We start from the raw sequence: 18561 nt of genomic DNA, 5'->3' as shown, positions 1-18561 counted from the left end.
ACCAATCTATGTGTCTCTCTCATATTGATGTTTTTCTCTCTCTCTGCTTCTCCCCTTCCCTTCCATTCTCTAAAAATTAATGGAAAAAATATCCTCAAGTAAGGATGAACAAAAAACAAAGAATTTTTTTTAAAAAGGAAAGATATTAAAGGAGGCCTATTTTATTGAAAGATTCAACTGGTTGGGAATTCCCAATATTTAAAATGTGGCCCCTGGTCGGGTAGCTCCGCTAGTTAGAGTATTGCCCCAATATGCCAAGGTTGTGAGTTCGATCCCTGGTCAGGGCACATACAAGAAACAACCATTGAATGCATAAGTAAGTGGAACAACAAATAGATATTTCTCTCTCCTCCCTTCCTCTCTCTCAAAACTCAATAAATTTAAAAATGTTTTAAGTGTATATTCTCCCCATTAACCTATAAATGATATATTTCAAATAAAAATCCAAACAAGTATACCAAAAGACATGTACAAAAATTTCATAGGACCATGACTGATAATAGTCCCAAATGAAAACAACCCAAATATCCATCAAAAGTAAAATGAACAAATTACAGTATATTCATAAAATGGATTTATTATAAAGCAATGAAAATAAATTACAGCCACATACAATTCAACACAACTCACTCCCTAATTTTAGCAGTTTATAATACAGTGATGCTCAATAAATATTTCCTGAATTAATGAATCTATGGAAGGAGTGAGGAGGGAGAAGCAGAAAAGTAGGAAGACAAATTAAAAAGCAATTATAATAACCCAGAAAGAAGATGTTGGGTTCACAATGATCACCTAAACTTACTATTTCTCTGTTTTACAAGAAAGAGTATGATTATAAGAAACTTTTAAGAGAAATAAAATAAAATAAAATAAAACCAGGCAATGCAATAATTCCCTGTCTACTCACCATTCTTCCGCTCACTAAGTGGAGGCAAATTGGGATTCCTGCCAGGGTGGAGGCCAAGGGTCAGCTCGGGCTGCAAGGAGAGCTCCTGCAGTTCATTGGCAACAGCTTCGCTCTGGGGGCTGGGGGCCGCAGACAGGGACACCAGCACTGGTTCATCATCATTTTCGCCAGCCCCTCCTCCGTCCAGCCCATTCACAGCAATGACGGAAGGGGGCAGGCACACTACACTGGAGAAATCCACTTTGGCTTTCGTGATGGCAACCTGGAAATGGAAGGAAAAACAAAAAGCTTAGATGTCACTGTAAATAGACTATTTTACTGAGAATAAGCTGAATACTAATATTATTAATTATATTATTAGTATGCTACCATTATTCTTTAAAACTTTTGGTAAAATAAGATAGCAGCATTATTAAATTAACTATACTCACAGAGTGCATAAGATTGAAAGTCTGATACTGTCCTCAACTACATCACTCAGGAGGACAACATACAATTAAAATAAAGGTAGCATGCACACACACACGTACAACGAAATAAAAGGAAATAGTGGCCAAGGAGAAATAGCTGAGATCAGTGTTACCTTCCAATTACTATGGGAAAGTATCCTGAGAAATAACATTTAATGAGCATCCACAAGGTATGAAAGTGTCATATACTACCAACACAATTTGGGGGAGAAAATTTCTTTAAGAAAACAATTCCCGAGCCATTAGATACCATAAAGAAATATAAATATAGAGATGTCTGTTTGACGATGGGTAGTAGCTTACATGAATATTTAATCATAGTACCCAGGAATAGGATAAGAAAAACAAAATACCTGGCAACATGGGAAAGGACAAGATTTTTAAAAATGAAAGAGCCTGGCCTGCAGGGCTTAGGGGTTGAGCGGCAGTCTATGAACCAGGAGGTCATGGTTCGATTCCCAGTCATGGCACATGCCCAGGTTTGGGGCTGGATCCCCAGTATGGAGCATGCAGGAGGCAGCCAATCAATGATTCTCTCTCATCATTGATGTTTCTATCTCTCTCTTCCTCTCTGAAATCAATAAAAATATATATTTTTAATGACAAAGTACTTACAACAGGAAAGTATTTTCAACAACATGGGAATTAATGGTTAAGTGGATTAAGAATATATTTATACACCAAATCCTATGCAGTTAAGAATAATTTTTATAAAGCATTTAAAATCTACTTATACAAAAACCCTGGGTGTAACATCACGTCCAGAAGCTCGACCAACGGTAAGGAAGTCAGTCCTACAGGGGTCGTCTTGGAAACGGCTGTGCCCTCCCCCCGCTGTTTCCCCGGAGGGCGAGGTTTAAGGCAGGAACCCGCCCTCGGAGCAGAGCATGTAAGTACTGAGTCTGGCCTTCAAACCAGACCCTGACAGTAGGGAGGAGGCAGCCCCATTCCTCACAGAATCTGCTGTTGGATAGCTTGCTGTCAGTAGCCTGACAGCCAGGAACCCCATTCACCTGCACCCCGGACCCTGACAGGAGGGAGGAGGGAGCCCCACTCCTCATGGAATCGACAGGTGGCCAGCTTTCTGTCAGGGGCCTGCCAGCTAGGAATCCTATTCACCTGCATATCTGTACAAAGTTTTAATACATTATATTAGAGGTCGTGGTGGGAACTGTTTCCCGGGAGGGCGAGGTTTGAGGCAGGAATGGGCCCTCGGAGCCTGGAGGCATATCTTTATAAAGTTTTAATAAATTATATTACAGGTTGTGGTGGTACTGTTTTACCCACAGCGTCTATAGGAATTGCTGCAAATTTACTTCTCGGTGGAAGAAGCTTTCATTCCCTATATAAATGACCAATTCCATGAAATGAAACTTCAATTTCTAGACTCGATATAAACAGTGAAGTTGCTAAAACTATTAAAAAGGCCCAACTTCTCATTATTGATGAATGCACCATGGCATCCAGTCATGCTATAAACGCCTTAGACAGATTACTAAGAGAAATTATGAATTTGAATGTTGTATCTGGTGGGAAAGTTCTCCTTCTTGGAGGGGATTTTCGACAATGTCTCAGTATTGTACCACATGCTATGCGATCGGCCATAGTACAAATGAATTTAAAGTACTATAATGTTTGGGGATGTTTCAGAAAGTTGTCTCTTAAAACAAATATGAGATCAGAGGATTCTGCTTATAGTGAATAGTTAGTAAAACTTGATAGCAGTTTTCATTTAAGAATGGATATTATTGAAATCTCCTGTGAAATAATTTGTAATGGATCTATTATTGAAGCTACCTTTGGAAATAGTATATCTATAGATAATATTAAAAATATATCTAAACGTGCAATTCTTTGTCCAAAAAAATGAGCATGTTCAAAAATTAAATGAAGAAATTTTGGATATACTCGATGGAGATTTTCACACATATTTGAGTGATGATTCCATTGATTCCACGTATGATGCTAAAAAGGAAAATTTTGCCATCAAATTTCTTAATAGTATTACTCCTTCAGGAATGCCGTGTCATAAGTTAAAATTGAAAGTGGGTGCAATCATCATGCTATTGAGAAATCTCAATAGTAAATGGGGTCTTTGTAATGGTACCAGATTTATTATCAAAAGATTACGATCTAACATTATCGAAGCTGAAGTATTAACAGGATCTGCAGAGGGAGAGGTTGTTCTGATTCCAAGAATTGATTTGTTCCCATCTGACACTGGCCTCCCATTTAAATTAATTCGATGACAGTTTCCCGTGATGCCAGCATTTGTGATGACTATTAATAAACCACAAGGACAAACTTTGACAGAGTAGGCATAGTCCTACCTGAACCCGTTTTTGCACATGATCAGTTATATGTTGCTTTCTCTCGAGTTCAAAGAGCATGTGACGTTAAAGTTCTAAATACTTCAGCACAAGGGAAATTAGTCAAGCACTCTGAAAGTGTTTTCACTCTTAATGTGGTGTACAGGGAGATATTAGAATAAATTTAATCACTTTATCAGTCATTGTTTGCATCACTGTTGTTTTTATATCAGGTTTTTGTTGTTTTTATATCATGTTTTTGTTGTTTTCATATCATGTTTTTGTCGTTTTTATATCATGCCTCTGTTGCTGTTATATCCTTTTGTTACTGTTTATTAATAAATTTATATATGATTTTCATATACATTTTACTAATTTCCTTTCATCTCTCACACTTCTATTATAGAGAAAGGGCAAATAGCAATATTAAAATATTTCCACAATTAATTCCCTTTTAATGTGCACGAATTTCGAGCACCAGGCTACTGGTGTATAAAATATTTATCTAAAATTAAGTGTAAGAAAAGATATAAAATGCATACTAATATATAAAAATATTATATGGGTTAAAAAGACTATAAGGAAGTATACCAAAACTCAAAACAGATTGTTTCTTTTTACTTTCTTTAGTTTCCAAATTTTCCCTAAGACACTTAAGTGCTCTTGTAATAAACTATATATTGCTTTTATAATGAAAAAGGTATAGTTCTTTAGAAAGGAAGATCTAGGAGTCAGCTCCCTGCAAACTTAGTGAGGGCTTTAGTCTAATTTGCTTCAGATGGAGAAACCAAGATATTAGAATTTTAAAATGAAGAAAAGCATTGAAAACTAAAAAAGACCATCACATTGCTCTTCATGTAAGGCTTTTATGTGCCCAAACCTGAGTATAGTTCTGGTTGATAAATTACATAAAATAGAAAATGAATTGGAAAAGTTCCAGATAAGAGCAATTAAGATGGGGGGAAGTGGCATTAAAAAGAATAAAGATAGTCCTAGCCGGTTTGGCTCAGCGGACAGAGCGTCAGCCTGCGGACTGAAGGGTCCTAAGTTCAATTCCAGCCAAGGGCACACGCCCAGGTTTGGGGCTTGATCCCAGTGGGGGGCATGTAAGAGACAGCCAATCAATGATTCTCTCTCACCATTGATGTTTCTATCTCTCCCTCTCCCTTCCTCTCTGAAATCAATTAAAAAATATTTTTTAAAGAATAAAGATATTGCCCTAACCGGTTTGGCTCAGTGGATAGAGCGTCAGCCTACGGACTCAAGGGTCCCAGGTTCAATTCTGGTCAAGGGCATGTACCTTGGTTGCGGGCACATACTCAGTGGGGAGTGTGCAGGAGGCAGCTGATCGATGTTTCTGTCTCATCGATGTTTCTAACTCTCTATCCCTCTCCCTTCCTCTCTGTAAAAAATCAATAAAATATATTTTTTTAAAAAAGAATAAAGATATTAAGAAGAACTTTGCTCAAAAAAAAATCTGGAAGAAGACATAAGTGAGGCAAGTTTAAAAGAAAAAATATTTAGGAGCTCAATACTCTAAGAGGAAGTATAGGCAAAATTGGGAAATGGAATTTTTTTAAGGACTTGAACAATTTTAGGAATAAAAAACAACAAACGTCTACTAAGAAAATCCAGACTCTAACCTTCAAAGAATTTTTTCCATCTTACCTATGACTTACCATCGTGTAAGCCATATCTCTGTGTGTACTGAAAAAAAAACAATTGTTATACAGGATTAATCCATCTGGCTCAGTATTCTTTGCCAATGACCCTTAAAGAGCATGTCTGCTTTCCTTAATAGCAGCCTTGTAAAACTAAAAAGATTCAATTTTATGATATTCAAAGGATTCTATGAGACCTGAACTCCTTAGGGCAGTAGTCCTCAATACCCTTCCACACGCTGATTCATATGTGACCACGCGCACATGTGCACATGGATGACACACTAACATGTTCATTTTAAAAACAACAAAAACTCTTAAGTGAGCTGTAGAAGGACAGTATCAAAATTTCAGCCCTAAGACATAGGAAAGGTGGCTTCACATATAGTAACAGGTTTTCAATAAATAGTTATTGATATTCAATGGAATATTATCCATTCATAACAAAGAAGAAAAATCCTGCCATTTATGACTACATGGGTGGACCCTGAGGTCATTATGCTAAGTGAAATAAGTCTGACAGAGAAAGACAAATACTGTATTATCTCACTTATCCAGTATATGGAATCTAAAAACAAAAAACAGCCCCCCCTCCCCCCCAAAAAAAGAAACAAACCCAAACTCAAAGAGATCAGATTTGTGGGTACCAGAGGCAGGGAGTGGGAAAATTGGATAAAGGTGGTCAAAAGGTACAAGCTTCCACTTTGTAAGATAAATAAGACCTGGGATGTAATGCAGAACTTTACATCAGGTTGTATGCTTTATCTGAGTTATTAAAATAGTAAATCCTAAGAGTTCTCATCACACACAAAAAAGTTGTGTTTTTTGTGTTTGCTTTTTTTGGTTTCTATATGAGATTATGGATGTTAACTAAACTTACTGTGGCACAATATGTATGTTAAGTCATTATGCTGTGTGCCTTATACTTACACACTGTTGTATGTCAATTATATTTCAATAAATCTTGGGGGGAAAGTTATTCAATCATGATTAATATGAGTTCATTCCTCTCATTAGAAACTGAGACAGTAACAACTGTAGAGAGACCCTGTAGATAGCATCTGCATATTAAGGGGCACTCATAAATACTTGTCTGAACAAAGACAGAAGCAAATGAAAGACACATGAAGATAATCTGGGACCCAAAACAGGCACATCTTGAGGAAAATCTGAAGGAATTGGAAAGACTGCATGAAACATACAGAAACACTTTTTAAAAATGTTTAGAAAAGTCAAAGAAAGGAACCAGTAAACTTCATTCCATTTAAGTACGCTAGTTAAACTGTTGGGTAGAATCATCTATATTATAAAAGGCCTGTGGCCCTAACGCCAAAGACCGGCGCGGGTGGGTGGGGCCACGCAATTTCACACGCTGGGCTTCTAGTAGTTTTATATAAAAAGTTCTTATCCAAACAGCAAAACCCCATTATTTCAGACTTACCTGGTATCTCTGGTACTATAACTTAGTCTGAAATTAAGTAAAATGTGCTACAGTGGGAGGAGAGGTCTATCAAGTAAAAGAGTACCAGCAATTTTATAGTGTTTACCAAATTAAGAGAAAAACTAAAATACTGCCTCATAATTCATTCTTTACATGATTACAAGAGAGACTAACATATTCAATGTTAATATGTAAATAAATATTTCTCATTTAAAATGAGTTATTTTTCATTAAAAATGGTCTGGCAATAGTGTTTACTGGGTATAAAGTTTCAGTTTTGCAAGATGAAAAAGTTCTAGAAATATGTTGTACAACAATGTAAATATACTTAACACTACAGAGCTGTATACTTAAAAATAGTTGAGATGGTAAGTTTAATGCTGTATTTTTTTTTTTGCCACAATAATTTAAAAATGGCCTGGCAAGATTTTTTTTAAAATATATTTTATTGATTTTTTACAGAGAGAAAGGGAGAGGGTTAGAGAGTTGGAAACATCAATGAGAGAGAAACATTAATCAGCTGCCTCCTGCACACCCCCTACTGGAGATGTGCCCGCAACCAAGGTACATGCCCTTGACCGGAATCGAACCTGGGACCCTTCAGTCGGCAGGATGATGCTCTATCCACTAAGCCAAACTGGTTAGAGCAAGATTTCTTCTTAAAAAGATAATTTACTTCCCTGGTCGGTGTTGAGCTTCGGCCTGCACACTGAAGTCTCAGGTTCTATTCCCAGTCAAAGGCATGTATGTACCTGGGTTGCAAGTTTGTTCCTTATCCCCAGTAGGGGCATGTGTGGGAGGCAACCAGTTAATGTGTCTCTCTCACATCAATGTTTCTCTCTCTCTCCCCCCCCTCCACCTCCCACTCTGAGGAGCAATGGAAAAAATATCCTCATGTGAGGATTAACAACAAAATAATAATTATTATTATTTACTAAGCTAACCCACATTATTCATCCAGCTTGAAATAAGTTTCTATTCTTTAAAATATTCTTTAATTTACTTTTCACTAATTCAGAACATACTAATTTACTTTTCACTAAGGACCTCTTTTGAATGTGATTATTATTACTACCAGAGGCCCGGTGCACAAAATTTGAATAATTCTCGCAGTCTGGGAGCCCTCGGGGGATGTCCGACTAACAGCTTAGGCCCGTTCCCCATGGGGAGCAGGCCTAAGCCAGCAGTCAGACAGCCTTAGCGCTGCCACAGAGGCAGGAGAGGCTCCCGCCACCACCGCTGCGCTTGCCAGCCATGAGCCCGGCTTCTGGCTGAGCGGCGCTCTTCCTGTGGGAGCACACTGACCACTAGGGGGCAGCTCCTACATCGAGCGTCTGCCCCCTGGTGGTCAGTGTGCATCATAGCGACTGATCGTTCTGCCGTTAGGTCAATTTGCATATTAGCCTTTTATTATATAGGATTTCTGAGATTCAGAGATTTGACATTCACATTTGTTACTACTCCCAAAGAGACAATAAAGATCCATCACATATCATGATTTTTCTAATGAAGCATGAAGTTAAACTGCTGGAGTCTGTAATCCTGGTATGCACTTAATGCATATAACCAGTATTCTAGAAAATGATTTTTTAAAAGAAGCTTTGGAAAATGGCCCCCAAAAGAAAGTCAATACAAGCCTAGTGCTAAGCATGAAGAAGTTTAAAGTAATGTTCCTTAGAACACATACATTTTTAGTAGATTAAAGAAAGGAGTATCAAATTCTGTAGTGACTTGGATCACAATTGTGCCTGTCATTACCTGTAATGAAAGAAAAAGCAATTAAAAAAACTATTTTAGTGAGTGTTTCATTCAGAATTTATTTTAATAGCTTAGTAACAAATTGGGTTCCATGTTTATAGGATCATTAAGGGCTTGAAGAGACCACTTAAAAATTATATATATATATATATGCTACCACATGTTTTTATTGAGTAAATTATATGCTATAGTGATACTTGTTAATTTAGAGATTTCAAAAGTTTCAGGATGTGTCCTTTAAAAATGCTAATATTAAACTATATTACAATAAAATTCTTCCATAAAAATTGGGAGTAGGGGAAAATGAAAGAAGGGTGGGCAAAACATTGATAAATGTTGAAGCTAAGTACTGGGTATAAAAGATTCATTATACTATTATTCTCTCTACATTTGTGTATGTTTGATAACATTCTTATAATTTTGTAAAAAATAAGATTCTCCCATAGAACAAAGTGAAGACTTGGTGAAACCTACAGGAAGGTCTCCTTTATCTTGACCTTAGAAAATGAGCCAAACAAAAGACAAGTACAAGCACTGACAAAAGAGAGAATATTTAGCATAAAATATATATACATTGGGAAGATTTATTTCTCTAGCAAACACACTACTTTCTACTCATTGTTAAATAACGCACAGGAGAAAGTCCTAGTAAACTCTGGCAATCTAGAGACAAGATCCAAAAATGTGAGGTACAGCCACCATGTATTAAGTCTCCTCTACTAATTCCTGAACACTACTAAAATTTACTTACTGTAAAACTTGCATGAACAAGAAAACCTAAAAGAGTAATATTTATCTCAGAATCTAGGTATCATATTATTTAGAAAAATTAAAGATTTATCTCGAACAAAATACTTTCTGAAATGTTTCAAAGGAAACGTATTTAAAATAACCAAAAGAAAAAAAAATCTGCATCATGTTTTAGTGCTATAAATTTATAATTCTACTGAGTCAAGATCAAACTTTATTTTTCATCTTAGGATCACCAACTCCAATTTCTTGGCTGCTGATTCACATAGATCAGTAGCAGCCAGAACAAAAATGACATGGGGGCAGGGTCATCTCCCACAACCCATCTGCTTCCTCTCTTGGTGGTTTGATTCTACTTCATCTTTTCTCCACCCTACCCCCTTTTGGGGCTGCAAGCCTTCTGCTGGTGCTGAGCGCATATGCAACTAGAAGCAACAGTACAAACTGTGTTAGAGAAATGGGAGACAGCTGATAACTCTAAAAAAGTATATACTAGCAAGATTCTTTATTATGACCCATGACAAAGAGTTAGTTTCATACAACCAAATTATATGGCTCTTGGGGAAAAAAATTGCCTGTATAAAAATCATTGTTAATCAATTAATGAACTTTAAGATGGACAGATATTTTACTTTTATTTTCCTCAATTTATCTTCAACATAGTAAATAAACTAAAATATTTAAAACTCTTCCTAACTAAGCAGACATATATATATAAAATTAGACACAAAGGAATTCGAGAACAAGTATTTTCTGAGAGCTTACTAAATATGTATGTACTAGATATTAGCCAAGACTTGATATTTTCCTCACAGAAGGACTAATTAGCTGCCCTTATCTCCATCAATACCGCCCTCATTATCTTCAGATATCTTAAAAACTATTCAGGCTTTGTGACATGGCAAAGAAAAGGCCTCCCTCCTTCATCTTAGAAATCATCCAAAACCAAGAATATGAGAAACAGAAAAATATAAAATTGACCACAACAAAATGGAAAGCAATGAGAGTGGTATGGCAAATTAAAGATGACCACAAATTTGCTAATGCTTCTCCCTTTGATAGGTGAGATCTGTTTCCGCTCCCTTGAGTCTGAGTTGGCCTGTGAATGCCTTGACCAATGGAGCACAGTGAAAGTGATGCTGTGCCAGTTGCAGGTGTAGACTTTAAGAGGGCTGGCAGTTTTTACCTTGCTTCTCTCATTGTTTATTTTCACTACTACTTAAATGAATTAATCTTCCACTAAATGGTAAGTACATTGAGGAAAGGAATTCCATTCTATTGTCTTTTTGACTCAAGTACCTAGATACAATACTTGACACAGAATAGGAACTCAATAAATATTTGTTAATTTACTGACTCTATCATCCTCACAGCAGCCACAGCATATATGCAATCAAAGTCAGCACTGATTCAGAAAAAAAGAGGGAAGATGGTTCTATCACAGGTAGATATTTATGTTTAAACAGAAATACACAGAAGATCAGAAAAAGCTCCTGAGGTAGGTAACATTAATATTTAAGAACAATAATTAAAAATGGTTAGGATTGACAGGATTCACTTATTTTTCATTCATTCTTTCAATAAATATAGTATATTAAGTAGCTAGTAGATGCCAGATACTGTTTGGGGTGCTGAGGATAATACAGTAATTAAAACAAAGTTCCTGTCTTCAGGAAGTTTATATTCTTCCAGGAGACATAACATCATGAACAAAAACATTGATGTGAGAAAGTGCGGACAATGTTCTAAAAGGGCAATCCAATTTGGCAGGTGACATGACTCAAGTACAAGTTAGTTACATGAGATGCACCTAGAATGGCAACCTGAGTTTAGCTCTAGAAAGCAGGGAATGACATGGTCAAACCATGTTTTAGAAAATTAATCTGACAGTGGAGTGAATACAATACTGGGTTGGAAAAAAAGGAATATGAGGTTGGAGAGAAAGTTACAAAGCTACCTCAATAGGCAAAGTATAACATGTTGAGATCCTGAATTTGGGTAGTAAATGTAAAAAGAAGGGAACTGCCACACAACATAACCTGGCACAGAGCAGGAACTCAAATTTTTGTTGTATTAATGTTGAATGAATGAGACAAAATGTATATGTGATAGGATGGGTTTGTATCTGGATATGGAGGTAAAGGAAAGGGAAGTGTCAAAGATGATACCTAAAGAGACTGTCAGAATGATGATTCTGCTAATAGAAACAGGGGGAAAAGGAGAAGGAATTTTATCTGAGAAGATGATAAATTTGATTTTGGATGTTGGGTCCAGGAGCCAAAGCCAAATCATTTACCTAATGTCATTTGAGTTTTCATTAGGTACATGAGAAGGAAAAGATGGAAATGAAGGTACAATGATAGAAACAAACAAAAATACACAAATAGGAAGAGAACAACAGAAAAAAGTTGGAAGAGAAAGAGGCAGAGGTATTGATATAAGGGAATAAAAAAAATGCTATCAAACCTGACTGTTCATAACTCAGGAATTCCCAGTCTCAGATTGCCTACTCTGGATCTTAAACCATCCCTCTGACTCCTAAAATTATCATATACAGCTGAGTATCTAATTTCGTATCAGTACTTTCTACTCACACTATTTTAGAAGCTCAATAAAGCTGTAACTTTATAATGCTGAGGGGCAACCACCTGTCCCCAAACTTAAAGACACAAGAAAGCTCAAGGGCTCATATAAAAGGACATGAACTTAACAGCTGGAAGCAGGCAAAATAAATAAAAACAGAAGAAAAGTAAAATATATATTTTATCTCCAGGCTCAATTCCTTCTCTATTGATTACCTCTACACCATCTTGACAAGCCCCTACCAGATATCCATAACTTAGAACAGCGATTTTCAACCTTTTTCATCTCATGGCATACATAAACTAATTACAAAAATTCTGCAGCACAACAAAAAAATATTTTTTTAATCTGACAAAATAAAAGTATAATTTTGATTCACTCACACCAGATGACTATGGTTGTATTGGCTGTTGCCATTTTTTTATTTGACAATCTAAAGGAAAAGAGTCAGTGCGCCCCTGACTAAACAATTAGGTATTGCATGTTCTAAAAATTCTGCAGCACACCAGTTGAAAATCGCTGGATTAGAACATAACCTAATGGTTTTGGGTACACATGGGAACATCTTCTCTTAACATCTTCTCTTAACTTTCAGTCTTACATCACCTAAGATTTTATGGGGTGGACCTGACTTCCATTAATTCACTCAATAAATATATATCACAAGCACTGTTCTAGGCACTGGGAGTGCAATAAACAGACAATACCCCTGCTTTCATGAAGCTTACATGATAGTGGGAGACACATGTAAATAAAAGTAAATAAATATACAGTAAAATAATTTCAGGTAACTATATTATGTGTGTGTGTGGGGGGGGAAGGATGGCTAATTTAGATTAAATGGTCAAGAAAGGTTTCATTGAGGACGTGATATCTGAACTGAGATTGAATAATAGCCAACACTTAATGAACACTTCCTATAAGTGAGGCACTTTATGTGTATGAATTCAATCTTCACAACACTGAAGAGATATATACTTATACAGGGTGTGGCAAAAGTAAGCTTACAGTTGTGAGTATGCAAAACACAAGAGTTTATTATTGTATTAGAGGCCTGGTGCACAAAAATTTGTGAACTCGGGGGTAGGGGTCCCTCAGCCCGGCCTGTGCCCTCTCGCAGTCTGGGACCCCTCGGGGGTGACCACTTGCTAGCTTAGGCCTGCTCCCCGGGGAATTGGGCCTAAGATGGCAATCAGACATCCCTCTGGCAGCCCGGCAGCCCTCGGGGGGTGTTCATTTGCCAGCGGGGAGCAGACCTAAGCTGCAGTCAGACATCCTTAGCGCTGCTGAGGAGGCAGGAGAGGCTCCCACCACCACTGCTGTGCTGGCAGCCATCAGCCCTGCCTTGTGGCTGAGCAGAGCTCCCCCCTGTGAGAGCGCCCTGACCACCAGAGGGCAGCTCCTGCATTGAGCGTCTGCCCCCTGGTGGTCAGTGTGTGTCATAGTGACCAGTCATTCCCAGTCCTTCTGCTGTTAGGGTCAGTTTGCATAATACCCTTTTACTATATAGGCTAGAGGCCTGGTGCACGGGTGGGGGCCGGCTGGTTTGCCCTGAAGGGTGATCCGGATCAGGGTGGGGGTCCCGCTTGGGTGCCTGGCCAGCCTGGGTGATGGGCTGATGGCTGTTTGCAGCTTTCACACCCCCTTCACGGTGGGGGTCCCCACTGGGGTGCCTGGCCAGTCTGGGTGAAGGGCTGAGGGCCGTTTTCAGGCTGGCGGGCAACTGAAGCTCCCAGCCTCTTTTTTTTTTTATTCTGGGATTTATTTACCTTCTATAGCTGTCACTGGAGCTGAGAGCTGGCTCCAGCTCTGAGGCCCGGCTCCAGCTCTGAGGCCATGGCTGGCTGAAAGCAGGTATCTGGGGTTTGTTTAGCTTCTATAATTGAAACATTGTTGCTTCCGGAGCTCAGAGCTGGGCCGTGGCAGGCGGGGAATCTTGGCTTCCTCCATCACTGGAGCAAGCAAGCCTCATGTTCGCTTCAGCTGCGTGGCTGCCGGCCGCCATCTTTGTTGGCAGTTAATTTGCATATCCTGATGATTAGCCAATTGGAAGCATAGTGGAGGTATGGTCAATTACCATGTTTGTCTATTATTAGATAGGATTATTATTTTTTAATTATTGTATTATTTCCCCTATAAACAACTGTAACCCTGCTTTTGTCCCACCCTGCACTACCCAATTTTTTTTTTTTTTACAATTGAGGAAACAAAGGCATTGTGAAGTTAAGTAACTTAAAAGTGGTTAATCAGAAATATGATTAGATCCATGTCCATAACACCACATAATCTGACTCTACCAGAGTTTGACAAGAAGCCAGCCATGCAGAGGAAACAGCATATGCAAATTCAAGGGCCATGAAGTGGGAATGAGCTTGGCATCTTCAATGAACTGAAAGACCAGCACAGCCAGAGAATAGAGCAGTGGGGGAGAAATATATAATAAGAAAAACTGGATTCCACTGGGACAGTGGTCGGCAAACTCATTAGTCAACAGAGCCAAATATCAACAGTACAACGATTTAAATTTCTTTTGAGAGCCAAATTTTTTAAACTTAAACTATATAGGTAGGTACATTGTTATTAACTTAATTAGGGTACTCCTAAGGCTTAGGAAGAGCCACACTCAAGGGGCCAAAGAGCCGCATGTGGCTCGCGAGCCGCAGTTTGCCGACCACAGCACTGGGAGGTTATAAGCAATGGAGTGATATAATCTGACATATGTTTTTAAAAACACTTTGGCAGCTGTAGAGAGAACAGATTGTAGGGGAACTTGTTCACCTCAGTCTTCAGCCTGACTTTGAGTTTGGTGTAATTTACCATTCTGCCTGGCCTTCTAGTAACAACTGCAATAATGTTTTGGAAAAAGTTATGATATGTGACCCATATCTCAATACATCATATAACCAAATCTGGTAAATATGACCTTGAGCAAGTCACTTTGAATAAAATTTGTTGTTACTATCTTAAAGGATCTTATGAAAAGTTACTCTAAAAAGTACACAGAGTTTAACTATAAGGTGGTATTGTGTTACAAACATTTAACAGAAATTTGACAACTCTGCCTTAACCCCCTTCTCCCCAAACTCCCCCCTTCCCAAGAAAAGGCTGCTTGAGCCCTAGCCAGTTTGGCTCAGTGGATAGAGCGTCGACCTGCAGACTGAAGGGTTCTGGGTTCAATTCTGGTCAAGGGCACGTGCCCTGGTTGCGGGCTTGATCCCCAATAGGGGGGCGTGCAGGAGGCAGCCAATCAATGATTCTCTCTCATCATTGATGTTTCTATCTCTCTCTCCCTCTTCCTTCCTCTCTGAAATCAATAAAAATATATTTTAAAAAAGAGAAAAAGGCTGCTTGAAATGTAAAGCATTATTTTGGCAAAATGACTTGGTTACATTCCTTGAATATATTCATACCCACAAACATTACAGACATGCTTTCCTTATGATTTCTAATCCCTCTTCTATGATGTTCAAATGCATTCCAATTTTTAAATGTGGAATTCTATCTGTCTTTTAGAGATGTCTTCTCTAAGAGAATGGATGAGGGATATTTAGAAGTCCACATGCTATGTATAAAAAACTAAATAAATTTAAATAGGATCTAAACATATTTTGTGTATTCACCTACAAAATTATGTAATCTGTTGTGACATAATTTTCAATTCTTCTGTCACTTCCACTCTTACACTAAAACCTTACACTTCAATAAGCCAGGACAACCTGAAATGTTGACAAGCCACAGTATAGAAATCTGCGATAGTGATCTTGTTCAGGAATGAATATGAAATATTTTGAACATACTAACTTTGGAATGAAAACATGTTGAGACGAACCTCACCTAGGATGCAGTTAGGGGAAAGGGAAGACATTTACAGTATTGTGCTTTGTTTCCACACTACAATGAAGCATTTGAAGAGAAGCCCTATTTTCCGGTGGCAGAGCCTCATATCCTTAGGTTTCCCAATGAGCTCTCTTTCCATATCTTAAAACTCTGCTCCCTTTTTATAAAAGGAGCCATGAATATTTTCCTAAATTCCTGATCAAATATTTTAAACCACTGGAATGAAATATCTTGCCATAAAAAGAGAAAAAAAGTCCAGAAACTGCTGCAATTTTGTAGAACACCCAAATACAGCAACCCACACTTGTACATTCAAGACAGAAGAGGCCAGGCAACAATGGGTGCTACAATGAGGGACCCTCAGGGCAACGTACACACCTGTGACAGCACTGAAGCATTAGAGCTGAAACACCTCATTATATCACCATCAAACTCACCAATTATTTTTCTGATTACACTTTAATTACATAAGCTAACTTATTAATTAAAACAATCTACTCAGGCAAGATCAGTTACCATACAAAAGCACTGGCTCTTCACATTACCTTCACAGCATATAGGTACAGAGTCTGTGTTTTAAAATGCATTTTCAGTTTCTTATTGTCATTAAAGGTTTCACTCAACATAGAACCTCTGAAAACATAATGAATCTCAGCAACTTAAATAAAAACAGCTTCTAAGTCATGGCTCATTATTCTTCCCTTCTCATGGCCTCTTGTTTCAAATAATATTACTCTCAGCAAATTAATATTTCTTAAAAAGGTGCTGAAAATTTCTAATAAAGTAAAATGTAACAGATATTAGTAAATACGATTTTAACTTTATTACAATTATATTTAAAGCTTCAGAGTAAAAGAGGAAGAGAGAGTAGAAGCAAAGAAACCCATTTCTCAAAAAAGGCAAATAATACAACAAAGTGTTCTCAACACTGCAGGAGTTTCCACATTACACCTAAATTAAGAGCAATTAGTGTAGAATTTATAAAATGCTAAGACATAGCTGCAGCACTCAGCAGTCAGTGCAGTGCATATTGAAGCCATCTGTGTAGGCAACAAGTATAATAAGAATAGCAAAAAAAAGAAAAGGTAAATGCACATCAGCATGAAAATTTTCAAATAGCTTGGTGGCATATCTTAAAGTGAAAAGGTTCTAAATTTAACCAAGGAGAAGGGAAGCACATTTATGATCTATATCTAAAAAAGAAGAAAGCATCTAAAGGTAATAACTCAAAAAGTCTTAGCATGAAGAAAAAGAATACAATGGGAAGAAAATTATGAACATTTTTAAATATTAGAGAATACCAATAAGAAGGAAGTAAAAGAACCTCATCTCGATCACATGGCAGGTACTGGAGGTTGTTGCCCAAAGTCCACTTTCCCCTTCTTCCTTAGTAACAGAACACCTGAGCTTTAGCTAATTGCATGCCAGAATGAAGACTGCATTTCCCAGCCTCTCCTGCAGTTAGGTGTGGTCATGCCAGTGGGAAATGAATAAAAGTATAAAGTGTGATTTCAAAAAAATGTCCGTAAAGGAATTGGGTACATCATTCTTTGGACTTCCCTCCTTCCTGCTGGCTGGAATGTGGATGAGGTGCTGGAGGGCAAGCAGCCATCTTACACTATGAGGAAGAAGCCACATGTTGAGAATGACAGGGTAAGAAAAATAGAAAGAAACTGGTTCCCTGACATTGTGGAGCACCACGCCAGCCTTGGGTTACCCATCTCTGGACTTCTTTTATGTAAAAGAAAAATAAACTTATAGCATGTTTAAGTCACTATTTATTTATTTATTTATTTTGGTCACAAATTGTTGAATATAATCCTAATACAGAACTTGGTGCCAGGAGTAGGCTGCTTCATGAGAAAGAGCATAACATATGTGGCATTGGCTTAATAAAGTGGGAAGTGGTGAGCACTTACACTTACACACACACATACACCCTGCTCTACTATGGAAGTCAGAGTAACTTTGATTCATTTGGGAAAAGACACAATTTGTTCACAAATCAGGATAAGCCTACCTAACAACATGAATACAATCAGCTCCTTTGAGATTACAATTGTACTTGCCCAAAACTCAATTCATTTTGTTATAGAGACACCGGGTACCCACATCGCTGTTCTTTCTGTTTGAATACAAGGCTGATGGCAATCTGGTTAGGATTCCATAGGGTCAAACTGAACACAGTGACCTTAGTTAGGCACCATAATGGTAAGTGCCTCACTGGACTGAAGCAGCTAATAGATTTTAGGGCACATGTTCTATCTCTTTTACTGAATGAGGTAAAAAGCATTTAACAAATAGTCTGAAGAATCTGAGTGCCACCAAACAACTCTACCTGATTAAAACGCCAGAGCCTTGTTTTGCCTATTTTCATAGGACTTCAACAGATATCTATCAATCCTCCCAATAACTTGAAAGCAAATATAGGCACAGGACAGCTCATTAGCATCTCAGAGAAAACCAAAATGTTTAATGAAAAAGAAAATATGTAATAAGGATACCACAGCTCCCTATGTGACACCAGGGACCCTGCTCACAAACAGGGCAGTCATAACTTCAGTAACCTTATCTTTTCTGGTGTTAAATTCTCCTGCAAAACTGCCTCAAGATGAAAGAGGAGAGAGATTCCAACTCTCAAACCAATGAATTTCCCAGCTTTACCTCTGGGTGAATAACACACATTCAAGGCACAAAACAAAGAATGCTGCAAGAAATTAGCCTTGCAACTCAAGGAAAGCATAATAAAGCATTGCCCCAAAGGCTCTCTAGGTGGATCGTACAATCGTGACCACAGAGCAGTTCAAAGAAAGTGTACATGAAGTGACTGCCTATATCCATTTTT

The 18561-nt window shown here is 37.9% G+C and overlaps 1 protein-coding gene across 4 annotated transcripts in view; it reads right to left on the bottom strand.

Annotated features, from left to right (window-relative positions):
* Positions 1-18561, bottom strand: part of MKL1 (megakaryoblastic leukemia (translocation) 1) — a 149054-nt gene that overhangs the window by 113306 nt on the left and 17187 nt on the right. For 3 of the 4 annotated variants that reach the window (XM_014464145.2, XM_014464144.2, XM_006098544.3), the window contains exon 3: positions 908-1169. In XM_014464145.2, coding sequence (XP_014319631.1) covers positions 908-1169 — 262 coding nt within the window. Of the gene's footprint in view, positions 1-907; positions 1170-5365; positions 5384-18561 lie in introns of those variants that run through there. The other variant, XM_014464146.2, reaches the window with a different exon arrangement.

This window comes from Myotis lucifugus, unplaced genomic scaffold, assembly GCF_000147115.1.
Source record: "Myotis lucifugus unplaced genomic scaffold, Myoluc2.0 scaffold_239, whole genome shotgun sequence".
NCBI classification, from domain to species: domain Eukaryota; kingdom Metazoa; phylum Chordata; class Mammalia; order Chiroptera; family Vespertilionidae; genus Myotis; species Myotis lucifugus.
The sequence above is the reverse complement of the archived record's forward strand: the minus strand, read 5'-3'. Positions and strand labels throughout refer to the sequence as shown.